Genomic DNA, 18,485 nt, shown 5'->3' on the forward strand with positions numbered 1-18,485 from the left:
TGCATTTTTTTTAAAAATTTCACAACACGAGAATCGTCTGTATTTTTTGTTTCAATTTTAATAAATTTTTTCATTTGAATTTTGAATCTTGATATTTGGGGGGGAGTTTTTTCAAATGTGCGTCGTAAATGAATGGCGCCCATGAGCTGTCAAAAAATATCGTTAAACGGAAAAAAACAACTTTCAGCGGTTAGCTAAATTTTCATCAATTTGACGACAAAAACGTCAAAATATGTCTGAAAAAGTGTTAAAATGTGTAGCAAAGCCTACAAATTTGCGTGTAGTCAAATCAGATCTCAACTTATTGAATAACAGCTCGTGCGGAAACGAAAACGATTTATTACTGAAGAGCGGAATAAAAAACATAATCTCGCCAATAAATAATCTTCGAGGAAAGTTATCTCATGGAAAAGCCTTTGAAATGTTGAACAACTCTCTAATAGACGTTGACTTGGGAGTATCTGTGATGAAAAATGATTCGCAACTCGACGTGAGTCAATTAGCAGATTGCATTGTATCGAATGCTATTCACATTCCGAGATGTTTGTATTGCCCCTTTTGTGCTGTCGAATACATGTTTGAATTCAGTTTAAAAGACCATCTAAAGAAAGTGCACATGAACGAAATAATGGAGATTGCATCGAAGAAAAAATCTGTTACTGATATTTACGATATTCATACTTGTCCGTATTGTACAGCTGTTTTCTATCATTTTGTCTTAATACCCGTGCATTTGGCGCAACATCACAGTCCAGGTGTTCTACAAAAATGGCAAGAATCCGAAGGAAATATGACAGAATGGAAAAGCCGCAAAAACGAATGCCCGAGTGTCGAGTTAATAGCTTGTTCTCCCGGAATGAGTGATCTTTTGAAGAGTTTAGATATCAGCGGTAAAGAGGGAAAGAAAGAACAACAAACACAGCCACAGCTCAAATCTATCTTAAAACGAAAGACAAATATGTCAGGTCGAATTATTTTTTCGCCATCAAGTGCTTCTTTACGTCGTATAGGAGACGATCATTCAAAACGAAATATGTCAGCAAGGCGTGAATTGCGGTTTGATTTACCTGCAAACGTTGAGCATAATTATACACTTGAGCCAAGTGATCCTCTTTATAGACTTCGCGAGAGCCCAACACCAAAGAAACGACAATGGAAAAAACTCTTTTCTTCATCTTCAAGTACGCCAATGAACAAGAACCAAAAGTCTCATAGAATACAGAAAAAGAATTCAAAGAACTCATCTTCGATGATCACGAGCACTCCCATCAGTTTTCTTGATGCGACAGATTTTGTTCCATTGCAATCATTAAAATTAAAAGAAACAAAGAAGAAAAATCGATTTTGGCAACGAATTTTTCGAAAAAAAGTCGTTGTTGACCATCCATCGAAAGACACGTCGTTTCTGCCGTCATTTTATGCATCAGAAAAATATAAATGTGCAGTTTGCAAGTCAAAGTTTGAGGATAATGCTGAGCTTAGATGTCATTTGAGAGAAAAGCATTGGAGAGTATTAGCTCCATTTCGTGCACAATACGAATGCGGACAGTGCCTAAAGACGTTTTATAGAAATAATCGGTTAATTTATCACTGTCATTATCATCACACACCGCAAAAACACAGATCAAGTTTATAAATGCAAACGTTGAATTAGAATGTAACAAAAAAACCAACTTTATTTACTCAACATTTAATTTATTGATACTAACGAACTTTTTTGGTAATCAAAATTTTGGGTTATTAAAAATTTGCATCATAATACTTCTATTTATGAGTTAAATGCATTAGAAGTATTTTTTTGGCTAAATAAGACGAACTTTACAAGTTTCAACCATTATCAGTATTTTAACTTTAATAACTATATTTATTAATAATAAATTCTATAATAATAAATTATTATAGAACTACGCACCTAAAAATACATGTTTTTAACTGATAACTACAATGAGGGCTTTGGTAACAACAAAATTCTAATCTTCTTTTTTCTAAATTTTTAAATAAAATTTTCATCTGAACTTCAGAATTTTTTTTTTTTCATTCTATCTATCTATTTATTGTGATAATGATGATATGGCAAAACTCTTTAAAGGTAAAACCTATTTGCTAAAGTAGTAAATTAGAGCCTTGTGATTTCAGAAACTTTGGCAGTAACTCCTCTGGGTGTTGTTGTCGCACAATTATTCAATTTGTTTGTGCCATAATGACCATATGTTGTTGCTGCCTGATTTAGACATTCACAACTTCCATCCGAAAGGTTGTAACATCCAGCACCCATCAAATTTTCAGTAGACTTTGTTGTAATTGTCGTTGTGATTGTTGTAGTTTCTTGAAGAAACTGCATCGGAGGAGGCGCATAATTATCTACAAAAGGTGTGAAACGTTCGTAGTTAGAGTTTTGTTGTTGCTTTCGCGGAATGGAATGCCGTTGTTGTTGCATCGTTATTACAGGCATTTTGTTAGTGCTATATTGACATTGTCCATCGCCTTTACATGCTCCAACAATATCCAAATATCCATATCCATAGCCATATGTTCCATTATTAACTGTTGCTCCTTTTGGAGGCGTTTGCGAAAGATTATCCCACGATTTTGGTTTTGAAACAAATTCCGGATGATGAAAATGCTGTACCGTAGCACGCATTGGCTGAACTTGATGATGAACATAACGATAATGCGGAGGACCATAACTCCCTTTTTGACAGGGATTATTTTGTTTGACAGCTTTTCCGGGTGTGTTTTGTTGATCCCAATAGAGAGTATCTGTGCTCAGAGATGTTGTATAGCTTCCAGCGGAGTTTTCGCAAGTCGAATGCCCAAATTCACTCGATGTGCAATTAGATGAATGTAAACTACAAAGGCTATTCATTCCATTGTTGCTACTATTGTTCAAGTCAAAATATCTAAAGCTATGTTTCTACAATCAAAAAGAAAAAAAAGTAATGAATTTGATGAGAATCAACACAAAAAGCATCAAAAATTTTCATTTAAGAAGCAATACTAACATGTTTCTCGTCGGGATGTGAATGTATTACGGTATTTGATGGTTCATGAATTTGTGATTTTGGACGTTGAATGCGATCTTTATCTTTATGTTTGTGCTTATGATGATGTCGTGACTTGCGTCTAAAAAAAAGAAAAGTATTTAATTAGTTTCGTTTATAATATCCTTCAAATCGTACTCTACCTTGTCGGAACACAATTTGGATCGCAGCATGGACTACTCGCCAAATCATATGCATCCAAACTCGTGTTATCATTTTCTTTTCCAGACAACGCGCCTTTTGTGGGTTGTTCGCGACCTGTTCGACTTTTGTCTCTCTTCGGAATCGCCATACACGGAGCACAAAGATGGTTGTGACAGTGCTTTCGTTGTTTCGAGGCATCCGCACGTACGGGAGTTTGTTGAAAAGCAGACACTTGTTGTTGCTGTTGAATTGCCGAATGATGATGATGATGATGATGTGAGCCAGATATTAAATTTTGCTTTGCGATGCTTGGGTTGGCGTTTGGGTTATATGTCGTTGCGTTATCTGTCGAAGCTGTGCGAGGTAAAAAGTAATGATAATCACTTTTACTACGTGCTGGAAGGGTTTTATGATTGCTGTTATTGCCGGCGTTTGCCAAACATTCCCCGCTACTTTGATTAGAATTGGATGCATTTTTAACGATGTATTTGCATTGAGGATCCATATATTGATAAGTAAATGTATATTGAGGAGGCGGAGGTACAATATTTGTTCCAACATGCTTTTGACGATTGATGTCTTCCGTCGAGCTTGTTGTTCTCCAAGTAGCATTAAAACCAGAGTCTGTCGGTGAGATATCGCCATTGTCTTGCGCCGTTGCATTTGCTTTTTTTCGTGCTGGAAGTGAATGGGTTTTCCATTTTCCCTCTAACAACTCACGTTCCTTGATGCAAACTCTCTCCAATTCATTCATTTTGGCCCGCAAAAGTTCCTGAAGTTGCACATAACGCACATGAAGCTCTACTTTTCGTACACAATCCTCAAATAACACAACCATTCGCATTCGCGTATCACAATTTTTGATATACTCAACGATTGTTTTATGATCTGCTTTATCCATACTTTTTCCGTTGATGGAAAGAATAATATCACCCTCTCGCATTCCCGCTTTATATGCAGGACCATCGTATTCAACATAATCCACATATGTAAAAGTATCTGTGTCATTTTCGACACATCTATTACTGTGATTAACTCCGTAACTTTGCAATGTAAAGCCAAAAGAGTCATTTTTCTTTTCGACAATTATCGTTCTACGGCGACGATCTTCTTCGGGGCGTGTAATGACAATACGATCCGACTTTACGCGCTCCAAAACAGGTATATTTGTCTGTAAATGAAAAAGAAATATACTTAATTAATAAAATAATAATTAATTCAAATCACAAATTGCAAATAAATATGGACATGCTGTGTATTAATTTGTTCGCGAGACAAATAACAATAGAGAATATCTTAACAAACATTTATTTCCGTTTTACGATAAGCAAACCCATTTTTACATACTGCACTTAACATATTGTCTAATATGTATAAGAATGAATGTATATCGAACAGGTTGTAACATTTCTACAAGATAAACTATCGAAGCGATTCAACTATCATTGTCCATTCGCATTTAATTTGACAAAATTTTGGTTCATAAAAATAAGTTCATTAAACGATAACACATTAGATAAATTTAAATTTCTATACAATTTAGCGAGTCGAGTGATTTAACCATAACAAGTACTTATACATAATATTTATTCGGCAATGGTTTGTACACAAAAGATCAGAATCATACGGAACTGATATAAATGCAACACTGACCATGCGAATCAATTTTGAAAAAAAAAAACAAAATAAAAATGTAAATGAAATGTATGACTCATATTGTGGTTTTTAGTTTATAACTATTAAATCAATCAATTTTAATCGAAAACTTAAATTTTCAAGATTCAGAATTTCTAACAAAATATAAATCCTTAAAAGAAACACGATATTATGATAAGTAATAGGATAAAGAAAGTTTTAGATTGCATGTAGAAAGTAAATATTTGACTTGATTCCAATCACTTATCTCAATCTTAAATAGACAAAAAGTAAACAAATGCGATATTTACCTTTATAGCATCTAATTCTTCGTCACTGAAGACTCGTCGTCCTGGAAGAGGATTTTTGCGTTCACTTATTGCCATTGCCATATTTTTTAGATTTAGTTTTCAAGATCTTTAAGAGTGTGCATCTGTTGAGATTATGCTGTTTAACATTTTCTACAATAAATTACGAAATAGTTACAATCTCCTCATTTTCTCATTTTTTTTTGTGAAAAAACTTTTTAGCAATAGCAACTACTATTGTAAGTAACTTTTTTTGTTTGATTTTGTGTGTTTTAGCATACTGAAATTTTCTTTCTTTCATTCAGGAATATTTGTTACATACATTCTTGTTAGTAATCCTAAATAAAGAAAATATTAGGATTGCAAAAAATCAACTAAGTAGCACTTGCGTATAAATTCAATCAATATTATGTGTCTGTAGGTTTGAAGCATCAAAATGAATTCATTTATATTCTAAAATTGATTTACAGAGTTGCTTTTCTTCTTCCTTGCTGTATGTTATAATTAAACTTAACACTTATAAGAGGCACAATAAAGTTCATTGCACAATTTTTCTATTTTATATATTTTTTTTATAAGGATAAATTGTGTATTGTACACAAAAAATGAAGGTAGAGCCCTTAATAATAATAATATGGCTTTACCTTCACGAAGTTCTACACACTCTGAATATCCTTTCAATTTTCAGTGAGACACGAACTCACGTGCGGCTTTTGTCTACGTATAACAAGAACGATTCTCGCGAGGCTCTTCTCACGACACCTGCGCAGCTCCAACTTTTACAAACAACTGAATATACAATACATGATGAATGTTTGATAAAGAGAGAGTGTATGTATGTGTACACGTAAATGTGATAATACGGAGATGTTATTCGACTCATGCACAGTGAGCAACTATGAATATCTTTTAAATTTTGATTTTTTTTATATTTTTATATTTTTTTTTATTTTATTTTTATCTCTTTTTTTATTTTTTCAGTTATAGAAAATCAGTTCAAACACATTTTTTATGTCATGATTTGAACCAATAATTTAAAATTTTTAAGAAATTATAGATAAATTATTATACCTGAAATAAATAATCATTGAATATTTTTTCTAACAATAAATGAAAAATATTATTTTTCATACGATTGATCAAAATTAAATTTGTAAAAATTTCTTTTAACAAAAAAAATAATTTAATGGCTTGAAACATTTTTATTTTTTGTACCGGTCTATTCAAATGTTATCCGCCATATTGGATGCACGTGAACAGAAACTAAACACGATGTTGGTAGAAATTTTGAGTTTTTTTTTTATATGTTAGATGTCTTTTAATATGATTTTTCATTAGAATTGGCAAAACAATGCAAGGAAATATCAGGAAAACATGGAGACTGGAAGACAAATATTGAGGATGAAACAAAAAAATGAAATATGATCAAGGCAATTTAGATGATCAGAATGTGCGTTGAAATTCAGGGTAAGTCATCAATTTTGATGGAATATATTGTAATTTGGAACTCTTTGCGGCAATTTGCGTTGTCAAAAAGAGTTCCGATTTTTTTTTTTTTTAGCAAAACATCAAAAGGAAAGAAGGAAGGCACAACACGTAAAAGGAAAGACGAAAACGACAACGACAAGAAAATGGGTAATTTTTTGAAACTTTTTTAGTATTAAGCAGAATATATCACGCACTTTTTGTTAGGGTAGTTTTTAAGTTTTTTCAGCTAAAATTAAGTTTAGAGCATTTGTCGTTCTATAGGGAAAGTTAATATTTTTTAAGTCAGGGAAAGCTTCAATTATTTTTGTAACGGGAATTGTGTTCCTCATTAGTATGTAAGGGATTCTGCTATAGAGCGTTAGGTAGTTTTAAGTTTTCGCAGGAAATCGAAAAGTGCGTTATAGCTCAGGTTAGTTAGGTTCTTTCGAAAATAATAATAATAAAGAAAGAACTCTTGAGCAGCATTTGGTAATAATTTCCCTCATATTGCCTTCTCTTCAAAAATTATCCAATTTAAAGCTTAAATATTTTTTATTCTTGATTCTTTTTGAAAATAAAAAAGAACTTTTGGGCAATAATTTCCCTAAATACCAATAGATGATTATCACATGAGGAGCAAAAATCGTTTTTTTCTCAAGTCACTTTTCAACCAATTTTTGATGGGTTTCAAAGCTAACAGTTAATAAATATTCATTCTAAAGTCGATTTCCATTGCTATCTGATCGATTTTTGATGAAATAAAAAAAAGTACGATTTTATCATATGAGGAGCAAAAATCGTACTTTTTTTCTCAAGTCAATTTTCAACCAACTTTTGATGGGTTTCAAAGCTAAAAGTTAATAAATATTCATTCTAAAGTCGATTTCCATTGCTATCTGATCGATTTTTGATGAAATAAAAAAAAGTACGATTTTATCATATGAGGAGCAAAAATCGTACTTTTTTTCTCAAGTAAATTTTCAACCAACTTTTGATGGGTTTCAAAGCTAAAATTTAATAAATATTCATTCTAAAGTCGATTTCCATTGCTATCTGATCGATTTTTGATGAAATAAAAAAAAGTACGATTTTATCATATGAGGAGCAAAAATCGTATTTTTTTCTCAAGTCAATTTTCAACCAACTTTTGATGGGTTTCAAAGCTAAAAGTTAATAAATATTCATTCTAAAGTCGATTTCCATTGCTATCTGATCGATTTTCGATTTTTGATGAAATAAAAAAAAAGTACGATTTTATCATATGAGGAGCAAAAATCGTACTTTTTTTCTCAAGTAAATTTTCAACCAACTTTTGATGGGTTTCAAAGCTAAAATTTAATAAATATTCATTCTAAAGTCGATTTCCGTTGCTATCTGATCGATTTTTGATGAAATAAAAAAAAGTACGATTTTATCATATGAGGAGCAAAAATCGTACTTTTTTTCTCAAGTCAATTTTCAACCAACTTTTGATGGGTTTCAAAGCTAAAATTTAATAAATATTCATTCTAAAGTCGATTTCCATTGCTATCTGATCGATTTTTGATGAAATAAAAAAAAGTACGATTTTATCATATGAGGAGCAAAAATCGTACTTTTTTTCTCAAGTCAATTTTCAACCAACTTTTGATGGGTTTCAAAGCTAAAAGTTAATAAATATTCATTCTAAAGTCGATTTCCATTGCTATCTGATCGATTTTTGATGAAATAAAAAAAAGTACGATTTTATCATATGTCGATTTCCATTGCTATCTGATCGATTTTTGATGAAATAAAAAAAAGTACGATTTTATCATATGAGGAGCAAAAATCGTACTTTTTTTCTCAAGTAAATTTTCAACCAACTTTTGATGGGTTTCAAAGCTAAAATTTAATAAATATTCATTCTAAAGTCGATTTCCATTGCTATCTGATCGATTTTTGATGAAATAAAAAAAAGTACGATTTTATCATATGAGGAGCAAAAATCGTACTTTTTTTCTCAAGTAAATTTTCAACCAACTTTTGATGGGTTTCAAAGCTAAAATTTAATAAATATTCATTCTAAAGTCGATTTCCATTGCTATCTGATCGATTTTTGATGAAATAAAAAAAAGTACGATTTTATCATATGAGGAGCAAAAATCGTACTTTTTTTCTCAAGTCAATTTTCAACCAACTTTTGATGGGTTTCAAAGCTAAAAGTTAATAAATATTCATTCTAAAGTCGATTTCCATTGCTATCTGATCGATTTTTGATGAAATAAAAAAAAGTACGATTTTATCATATGAGGAGCAAAAATCGTACTTTTTTTCTCAAGTAAATTTTCAACCAACTTTTGATGGGTTTCAAAGCTAAAATTTAATAAATATTCATTCTAAAGTCGATTTCCATTGCTATCTGATCGATTTTTGATGAAATAAAAAAAAGTACGATTTTATCATTTGAGGAGCAAAAATCGTACTTTTTTTCTCAAGTCAATTTTCAACCAACTTTTGATGGGTTTCAAAGCTAAAATTTAATAAATATTCATTCTAAAGTTGATTTCCATTGCTATCTGATCGATTTTTGATGAAATAAAAAAAAGTACGATTTTATCATATGAGGAGCAAAAATCGTACTTTTTTTCTCAAGTCAATTTTCAACCAACTTTTGATGGGTTTCAAAGCTAAAAGTTAATAAATATTCATTCTAAAGTTGATTTCCATTGCTATCTGATCGATTTTTGATGAAATAAAAAAAAGTACGATTTTATCATTTGAGGAGCAAAAATCGTACTTTTTTTCTCAAGTCAATTTTCAACCAACTTTTGATGGGTTTCAAAGCTAAAATTTAATAAATATTCATTCTAAAGTTGATTTCCATTGCTATCTGATCGATTTTTGATGAAATAAAAAAAAGTACGATTTTATCATATGAGGAGCAAAAATCGTACTTTTTTTCTCAAGTCAATTTTCAACCAACTTTTGATGGGTTTCAAAGCTAAAATTTAATAAATATTCATTCTAAAGTCGATTTCCATTGCTATCTGATCGATTTTTGATGAAATAAAAAAAAGTACGATTTTATCATATGAGGAGCAAAAATCGTACTTTTTTTCTCAAGTCAATTTTCAACCAACTTTTGATGGGTTTCAAAGCTAAAAGTTAATAAATATTCATTCTAAAGTCGATTTCCATTGCTATCTGATCGATTTTTGATGAAATAAAAAAAAGTACGATTTTATCATATGAGGAGCAAAAATCGTACTTTTTTTCTCAAGTAAATTTTCAACCAACTTTTGATGGGTTTCAAAGCTAAAATTTAATAAATATTCATTCTAAAGTCGATTTCCATTGCTATCTGATCGATTTTTGATGAAATAAAAAAAAGTACGATTTTATCATATGAGGAGCAAAAATCGTACTTTTTTTCTCAAGTCAATTTTCAACCAACTTTTGATGGGTTTCAAAGCTAAAAGTTAATAAATATTCATTCTAAAGTTGATTTCCATTGCTATCTGATCGATTTTTGATGAAATAAAAAAAAGTACGATTTTATCATTTGAGGAGCAAAAATCGTACTTTTTTTCTCAAGTAAATTTTCAACCAACTTTTGATGGGTTTCAAAGCTAAAATTTAATAAATATTCATTCTAAAGTCGATTTCCATTGCTATCTGATCGATTTTTGATGAAATAAAAAAAAGTACGATTTTATCATATGAGGAGCAAAAATCGTACTTTTTTTCTCAAGTAAATTTTCAACCAACTTTTGATGGGTTTCAAAGCTAAAATTTAATAAATATTCATTCTAAAGTCGATTTCCATTGCTATCTGATCGATTTTTGATGAAATAAAAAAAAGTACGATTTTATCATATGAGGAGCAAAAATCGTACTTTTTTTCTCAAGTAAATTTTCAACCAACTTTTGATGGGTTTCAAAGCTAAAATTTAATAAATATTCATTCTAAAGTCGATTTCCATTGCTATCTGATCGATTTTTGATGAAATAAAAAAAAGTACGATTTTATCATTTGAGGAGCAAAAATCGTACTTTTTTTCTCAAGTAAATTTTCAACCAACTTTTGATGGGTTTCAAAGCTAAAATTTAATAAATATTCATTCTAAAGTCGATTTCCATTGCTATCTGATCGATTTTTGATGAAATAAAAAAAAGTACGATTTTATCATATGAGGAGCAAAAATCGTACTTTTTTTCTCAAGTCAATTTTCAACCAACTTTTGATGGGTTTCAAAGCTAAAATTTAATAAATATTCATTCTAAAGTCGATTTCCATTGCTATCTGATCGATTTTTGATGAAATAAAAAAAAGTACGATTTTATCATATGAGGAGCAAAAATCGTACTTTTTTTCTCAAGTCAATTTTCAACCAACTTTTGATGGGTTTCAAAGCTAAAATTTAATAAATATTCATTCTAAAGTCGATTTCCATTGCTATCTGATCGATTTTTGATGAAATAAAAAAAAGTACGATTTTATCATATGAGGAGCAAAAATCGTACTTTTTTTCTCAAGTAAATTTTCAACCAACTTTTGATGGGTTTCAAAGCTAAAATTTAATAAATATTCATTCTAAAGTCGATTTCCATTGCTATCTGATCGATTTTTGATGAAATAAAAAAAAGTACGATTTTATCATATGAGGAGCAAAAATCGTACTTTTTTTCTCAAGTAAATTTTCAACCAACTTTTGATGGGTTTCAAAGCTAAAATTTAATAAATATTCATTCTAAAGTCGATTTCCATTGCTATCTGATCGATTTTTGATGAAATAAAAAAAAGTACGATTTTATCATATGAGGAGCAAAAATCGTACTTTTTTTCTCAAGTCAATTTTCAACCAACTTTTGATGGGTTTCAAAGCTAAAAGTTAATAAATATTCATTCTAAAGTCGATTTCCATTGCTATCTGATCGATTTTTGATGAAATAAAAAAAAGTACGATTTTATCATATGAGGAGCAAAAATCGTACTTTTTTTCTCAAGTAAATTTTCAACCAACTTTTGATGGGTTTCAAAGCTAAAATTTAATAAATATTCATTCTAAAGTCGATTTCCATTGCTATCTGATCGATTTTTGATGAAATAAAAAAAAGTACGATTTTATCATATGAGGAGCAAAAATCGTACTTTTTTTCTCAAGTCAATTTTCAACCAACTTTTGATGGGTTTCAAAGCTAAAAGTTAATAAATATTCATTCTAAAGTCGATTTCCATTGCTATCTGATCGATTTTTGATGAAATAAAAAAAAAGTACGATTTTATCATTTGAGGAGCAAAAATCGTACTTTTTTTCTCAAGTAAATTTTCAACCAACTTTTGATGGGTTTCAAAGCTAAAATTTAATAAATATTCATTCTAAAGTCGATTTCCATTGCTATCTGATCGATTTTTGATGAAATAAAAAAAAGTACGATTTTATCATATGAGGAGCAAAAATCGTACTTTTTTTCTCAAGTAAATTTTCAACCAACTTTTGATGGGTTTCAAAGCTAAAATTTAATAAATATTCATTCTAAAGTCGATTTCCATTGCTATCTGATCGATTTTTGATGAAATAAAAAAAAGTACGATTTTATCATTTGAGGAGCAAAAATCGTACTTTTTTTCTCAAGTAAATTTTCAACCAACTTTTGATGGGTTTCAAAGCTAAAATTTAATAAATATTCATTCTAAAGTCGATTTCCATTGCTATCTGATCGATTTTTGATGAAATAAAAAAAAGTACGATTTTATCATATGAGGAGCAAAAATCGTACTTTTTTTCTCAAGTAAATTTTCAACCAACTTTTGATGGGTTTCAAAGCTAAAATTTAATAAATATTCATTCTAAAGTCGATTTCCATTGCTATCTGATCGATTTTTGATGAAATAAAAAAAAGTACGATTTTATCATATGAGGAGCAAAAATCGTACTTTTTTTCTCAAGTAAATTTTCAACCAACTTTTGATGGGTTTCAAAGCTAAAATTTAATAAATATTCATTCTAAAGTCGATTTCCATTGCTATCTGATCGATTTTTGATGAAATAAAAAAAAGTACGATTTTATCATATGAGGAGCAAAAATCGTACTTTTTTTCTCAAGTAAATTTTCAACCAACTTTTGATGGGTTTCAAAGCTAAAATTTAATAAATATTCATTCTAAAGTCGATTTCCATTGCTATCTGATCGATTTTTGATGAAATAAAAAAAAGTACGATTTTATCATATGAGGAGCAAAAATCGTACTTTTTTTCTCAAGTCAATTTTCAACCAACTTTTGATGGGTTTCAAAGCTAAAAGTTAATAAATATTCAAAGTCGATTTCCATTGCTATTTCCATTGCTGGGTTTCAAAGTTCTAAAGTCGATTTCCATTGCTATCTGATCGATTTTTGATGAAATAAAAAAAAGTACGATTTTATCATATGAGGAGCAAAAATCGTACTTTTTTTCTCAAGTAAATTTTCAACCAACTTTTGATGGGTTTCAAAGCTAAAATTTAATAAATATTCATTCTAAAGTCGATTTCCATTGCTATCTGATCGATTTTTGATGAAATAAAAAAAAGTACGATTTTATCATATGAGGAGCAAAAATCGTACTTTTTTTCTCAAGTCAATTTTCAACCAACTTTTGATGGGTTTCAAAGCTAAAAGTTAATAAATATTCATTCTAAAGTTGATTTCCATTGCTATCTGATCGATTTTTGATGAAATAAAAAAAAGTACGATTTTATCATTTGAGGAGCAAAAATCGTACTTTTTTTCTCAAGTCAATTTTCAACCAACTTTTGATGGGTTTCAAAGCTAAAATTTAATAAATATTCATTCTAAAGTTGATTTCCATTGCTATCTGATCGATTTTTGATGAAATAAAAAAAAGTACGATTTTATCATATGAGGAGCAAAAATCGTACTTTTTTTCTCAAGTCAATTTTCAACCAACTTTTGATGGGTTTCAAAGCTAAAAGTTAATAAATATTCATTCTAAAGTTGATTTCCATTGCTATCTGATCGATTTTTGATGAAATAAAAAAAGTACGATTTTATCATATGAGGAGCAAAAATCGTACTTTTTTTCTCAAGTAAATTTTCAACCAACTTTTGATGGGTTTCAAAGCTAAAATTTAATAAATATTCATTCTAAAGTCGATTTCCATTGCTATCTGATCGATTTTTGATGAAATAAAAAAAAGTACGATTTTATCATATGAGGAGCAAAAATCGTACTTTTTTTCTCAAGTCAATTTTCAACCAACTTTTGATGGGTTTCAAAGCTAAAAGTTAATAAATATTCATTCTAAAGTCGATTTCCATTGCTATCTGATCGATTTTTGATGAAATAAAAAAAAGTACGATTTTATCATATGAGGAGCAAAAATCGTACTTTTTTTCTCAAGTAAATTTTCAACCAACTTTTGATGGGTTTCAAAGCTAAAATTTAATAAATATTCATTCTAAAGTCGATTTCCATTGCTATCTGATCGATTTTTGATGAAATAAAAAAAAGTACGATTTTATCATATGAGGAGCAAAAATCGTACTTTTTTTCTCAAGTCAATTTTCAACCAACTTTTGATGGGTTTCAAAGCTAAAAGTTAATAAATATTCATTCTAAAGTTGATTTCCATTGCTATCTGATCGATTTTTGATGAAATAAAAAAAAGTACGATTTTATCATTTGAGGAGCAAAAATCGTACTTTTTTTCTCAAGTCAATTTTCAACCAACTTTTGATGGGTTTCAAAGCTAAAATTTAATAAATATTCATTCTAAAGTTGATTTCCATTGCTATCTGATCGATTTTTGATGAAATAAAAAAAAGTACGATTTTATCATATGAGGAGCAAAAATCGTACTTTTTTTCTCAAGTCAATTTTCAACCAACTTTTGATGGGTTTCAAAGCTAAAAGTTAATAAATATTCATTCTAAAGTTGATTTCCATTGCTATCTGATCGATTTTTGATGAAATAAAAAAAAGTACGATTTTATCATTTGAGGAGCAAAAATCGTACTTTTTTTCTCAAGTCAATTTTCAACCAACTTTTGATGGGTTTCAAAGCTAAAATTTAATAAATATTCATTCTAAAGTTGATTTCCATTGCTATCTGATCGATTTTTGATGAAATAAAAAAAAGTACGATTTTATCATATGAGGAGCAAAAATCGTACTTTTTTCTCAAGTAAATTTTCAACCAACTTTTGATGGGTTTCAAAGCTAAAATTTAATAAATATTCATTCTAAAGTCGATTTCCATTGCTATCTGATCGATTTTTGATGAAATAAAAAAAAGTACGATTTTATCATATGAGGAGCAAAAATCGTACTTTTTTTCTCAAGTAAATTTTCAACCAACTTTTGATGGGTTTCAAAGCTAAAATTTAATAAATATTCATTCTAAAGTCGATTTCCATTGCTATCTGATCGATTTTTGATGAAATAAAAAAAAGTACGATTTTATCATATGAGGAGCAAAAATCGTACTTTTTTTCTCAAGTCAATTTTCAACCAACTTTTGATGGGTTTCAAAGCTAAAAGTTAATAAATATTCATTCTAAAGTCGATTTCCATTGCTATCTGATCGATTTTTGATGAAATAAAAAAAAGTACGATTTTATCATATGAGGAGCAAAAATCGTACTTTTTTTCTCAAGTCAATTTTCAACCAACTTTTGATGGGTTTCAAAGCTAAAATTTAATAAATATTCATTCTAAAGTTGATTTCCATTGCTATCTGATCGATTTTTGAAGAAATCAAAAAAACAACGATTTTATCATATGAGGGGCAAAAATCCTACTTTTTTTCTCAAGTCAATTTTCAACCAACTTTTGATGGGTTTCAAAGCTAAAATTTAATAAATATTCATTCTAAAGTTCATTTCCATTGATATCTGATAGATTTTTGATGAAATAAAAAAAAGTACGATTTTATCATATTATATCATATGACAGTTTTACAAAAGTTACGTTTTGTTGTAAATTTAAGCAGAGCGAAAACGCATTTTTAGATTCATTTAAAATTCTTATAGAAATAGTTTGTTATTCCGTTAAAACTGCTTGGAGAAAATCGGGTCCCATATTAAACTGCTTACTATAAAAACTTTGCGGCAAAACGCAACCGCAATAAATGGTGAGAATGTTCGATTTGTATGATTCATATAAGCTTGACTGTATGCCGCAATCAGCTGATAAAAATAAAAACATAACATCGCATATTGTTTAAAAGACTGTGAAAAAGTCGCAAGTTTTAATGAATTATCGGTGATAATGTTGTCGTTTTTTAAGAAAAAGGATACAGATTGTGAAGTAAGTAACAATTTATTTTAGAAACAATTATTTGTGAGCTTTTTGATGGTATTTAAGGAGTTTTCTTTTAATATTAAATTTAAATTAAATTTAATTTATTTTTAGGAATTAGGACAAGAAGCATTGCCAGAAGCAGGACCTTCGTTGGAATCTTTGGGATACAAAAATGAGCAAGATTTAAAGGAAACCATTTACGGTTGGTACAAATTTTTCTGAGTCAAATATTTGACAAATTAATTTATACATACATATTATGAAAAAAAATACATAGAGGCGTAAAATTTATTGAATTCCGAACGTTTAAGAACGCCAGTATGAAGATTATGAATAGCTGCGTAATTTGAAAGAAAGAAAAAAGAGAAAACTCACACGTTCTATCTTTAACAGACATTTTACGTACGGTACGTGATCCGGAAAAGCCAACAACTTTAGAAGACTTGGATGTGATCAGTGAAGACTATATATTTGTGGAAAAACCGACGGACAGTAATGTGCACGTAGTAAGTATGCTAAAATTAATGAAAAAAAACGTCTTTTTCTTGTCTTGTTAATTTACCACAAGTAGGTATAGAAAAATTAGACATTTTTATTAAGTTTTCTCCAAAGCTTTTTTAACATGAGGTACATGTAATATAAATATTTCGCGACATTGCCTATATACATACACATATTGATTATATCATCTCACCTAAGTACCAAAAGTTAATTTTTAATTCCAACGAGACGGTAATTACCAAACTTTTATTTATTACATTAACGCTCATTCTTTGCTTAAAAGTAGAAAATTTCAATTTTAATCACTTAATAGCGTTCAACCTCTATGTAGCTATGTACATGTTAAATTCAATTCCCGTACAAAGTTTCCATTAGGGATTGACGTTGATTTGATACGAAACAAACAAAATCTGCGGGGAGACAGTACAAACAAGATAAGATAAAGCATAAGACAGACAAGAAAAAAAAAAGTTTTTCTTTCTTGCACTGTAGGTATACTAATTTTTAAATTTTATCGAGTCAGCACTTCTTTTATTTTGTTTTTTTTTCTCTTGCTTTTGGTCTACTAAATAGCATCACAAAAACTTTTTCTTAATTCTTTTTTGATCATTTTCGTTCTTTTTAATTTGATGCGATTTAAAGAAAAAAAAAATCATCTAGTTAATTTAACTCAGCTACTTAAAAATGTATTTAGTCACTTTTCTTTATGAAATTCCGTGTTAATCTTATTGTTCAAATTTATCAATTTGTACATAAAGCTTAAGAGCATCAGATTTTTACGTGGATGGTGTTTAAATTCTTTAAAAAGCAACCGAATATGACAAATAACGCGAATTTCTTTCATACAGCTCGTCTTTTTACTTTTTTCATAATCTTTTTTTAATCTCTACGTTAAACAAAAGACAAAAACACCAAACAAAGTTTTAAGACAGTCTTTTTCCATTTTATAAAATAATAATATTGAGTATACAGCAAATGTAGGAATTATTAGGTGAGAATCTTCATACAAATAAATTCACAAGACACCAAAAAGATCACAAGACAATGAAAATTCATCATCCTCATCATTTTTTTTGTCTTCCGTTCTCTCCTTTAATTCTTTCTTTCTTTTATGTGTGTAGGTACGCGTTGAATTCAAGCCAACAATACAGCACTGCTCGCTAGCAACTTTAATAGGCTTGTGTTTGCGCGTCAAAATTGAACGTAATATTAATCACAAATTAAAATTAGATATTTACATAAGAAAGGGTACGCATAGTACCGAAGAAGAGATAAACAAGCAAATTAATGATAAAGAAAGGATTGCCGCTGCCATGGAAAATCCAAACTTACGGGAGCTCGTCGAGAACTGTATCAAGGACGATGAATAAAGTACCGGATAAGTTTTTGGTAAAGAGACTTTGAATAATAATATTTTGCTGTCCAGCCCGATATGCGATAATGATTTTTGGAGAAGGAACAGTTTCAAGCTGACTGTATTGTATCAGTCATTTTTATATTACTTAGCATGAATGAGAAGATTAAAAACAAATTTAATATTATTTATAGCATTTTAATAATATAGAAACAATTTTGAAATACGTAAAAGTTTTAATTGCTTTCTTGTTTTTTTTTTTTATTTTAAAATATATATATATATTTTTTTGGTTTTTGTGTATTTTAAGGCATATTTCTACTTCGAAGAAGCGAAAATTTGCTGAATTTTACCAAATCACAAACGATCGCTTTGATGTTCTTCTTTCTATCAAATATTGTTGATGACTTCTTTGTTTGTCTTTTTTGATACACACGTTTAAATTGGCTCAATTATGGAAATTTGTTTCATTTCTTTCTTGGCTAATTAATAAAATACTGAAAAATATATGTATTTTTTTCTCGATACAAAAAAAAAACGTTTGATGTAGAATATTATGTCAAGTTGTGCAAAATTTCAAAATTTTCATCTAAATACAGTTATTCAGCCACAAATACAATTAAACAAGCAACCGCTAAATAATATTCTCTCCTCTTTCACGTGAAAACATTAAAGTTTATTCGTTGCGGCGTGCAATAGTAATTTCTTAATTTCATTTAATTTTCTAAACTATTTTACATATTTTAACATGGTACATATAAATTTTATT

The 18,485-nt window shown here is 29.3% G+C and overlaps 3 protein-coding genes across 3 annotated transcripts; 2 read left to right on the top strand and 1 right to left on the bottom strand.

Moving 5' to 3' along the window:
• Nucleotides 1-156: 156 nt before the first annotated feature.
• On the top strand, nt 157-1,859 carry LOC134831903 (uncharacterized). The gene has a single exon (XM_063845741.1). The coding sequence runs from the start codon at nt 233-235 to the stop codon at nt 1,634-1,636; it is 1,404 nt and encodes a 467-aa protein (XP_063701811.1). The 5' UTR covers nt 157-232; the 3' UTR covers nt 1,637-1,859.
• On the bottom strand, nt 1,821-5,377 carry LOC134831902 (uncharacterized). The gene is made up of 4 exons (XM_063845740.1): nt 5,132-5,377; nt 3,185-4,356; nt 3,003-3,123; nt 1,821-2,914 (listed from the first exon to the last, which is right to left on the bottom strand). Exons 1-4 carry the CDS (start codon nt 5,210-5,212, stop codon nt 2,117-2,119), a joined length of 2,172 nt encoding a protein of 723 aa, XP_063701810.1. The 5' UTR covers nt 5,213-5,377; the 3' UTR covers nt 1,821-2,116.
• A 10,354-nt stretch (nt 5,378-15,731) lies between these two features.
• On the top strand, nt 15,732-17,940 carry LOC134831305 (MIP18 family protein galla-1). The gene is made up of 4 exons (XM_063845008.1): nt 15,732-15,867; nt 15,973-16,063; nt 16,255-16,367; nt 17,484-17,940. Exons 1-4 carry the CDS (start codon nt 15,829-15,831, stop codon nt 17,730-17,732), a joined length of 492 nt encoding a protein of 163 aa, XP_063701078.1. The 5' UTR covers nt 15,732-15,828; the 3' UTR covers nt 17,733-17,940.
• The last annotated feature ends 545 nt before the right edge of the window (nt 17,941-18,485 follow it).

This window comes from Culicoides brevitarsis, chromosome 2 (genome assembly GCF_036172545.1).
Source record: "Culicoides brevitarsis isolate CSIRO-B50_1 chromosome 2, AGI_CSIRO_Cbre_v1, whole genome shotgun sequence".
Lineage (NCBI taxonomy): Eukaryota > Metazoa > Arthropoda > Insecta > Diptera > Ceratopogonidae > Culicoides > Culicoides brevitarsis.

Bases quoted from the DNA above. Each gene is read 5' to 3' on its own strand.
- LOC134831903 (XM_063845741.1), top strand. From the start codon at position 233: ATGTCTGAAAAAGTGTTAAAATGTGTAGCAAAGCCTACAAATTTGCGT.
- LOC134831902 (XM_063845740.1), bottom strand. From the start codon at position 5,212: ATGGCAATGGCAATAAGTGAACGCAAAAATCCTCTTCCAGGACGACGA. The intron at 3,124-3,184 runs GTAGAGTACGAT...TCTTTTTTTTAG, and splicing joins CCAAATTGTGTTCCGACAAG to ACGCAAGTCACGACATCATC. The intron at 2,915-3,002 runs GTTAGTATTGCT...TTTTGATTGTAG, and splicing joins CACATCCCGACGAGAAACAT to AAACATAGCTTTAGATATTT.
- LOC134831305 (XM_063845008.1), top strand. From the start codon at position 15,829: ATGTTGTCGTTTTTTAAGAAAAAGGATACAGATTGTGAA. The intron at 15,868-15,972 runs GTAAGTAACAAT...ATTTATTTTTAG, and splicing joins AAAAGGATACAGATTGTGAA to GAATTAGGACAAGAAGCATT. The intron at 16,368-17,483 runs GTAAGTATGCTA...TTATGTGTGTAG, and splicing joins CGGACAGTAATGTGCACGTA to GTACGCGTTGAATTCAAGCC.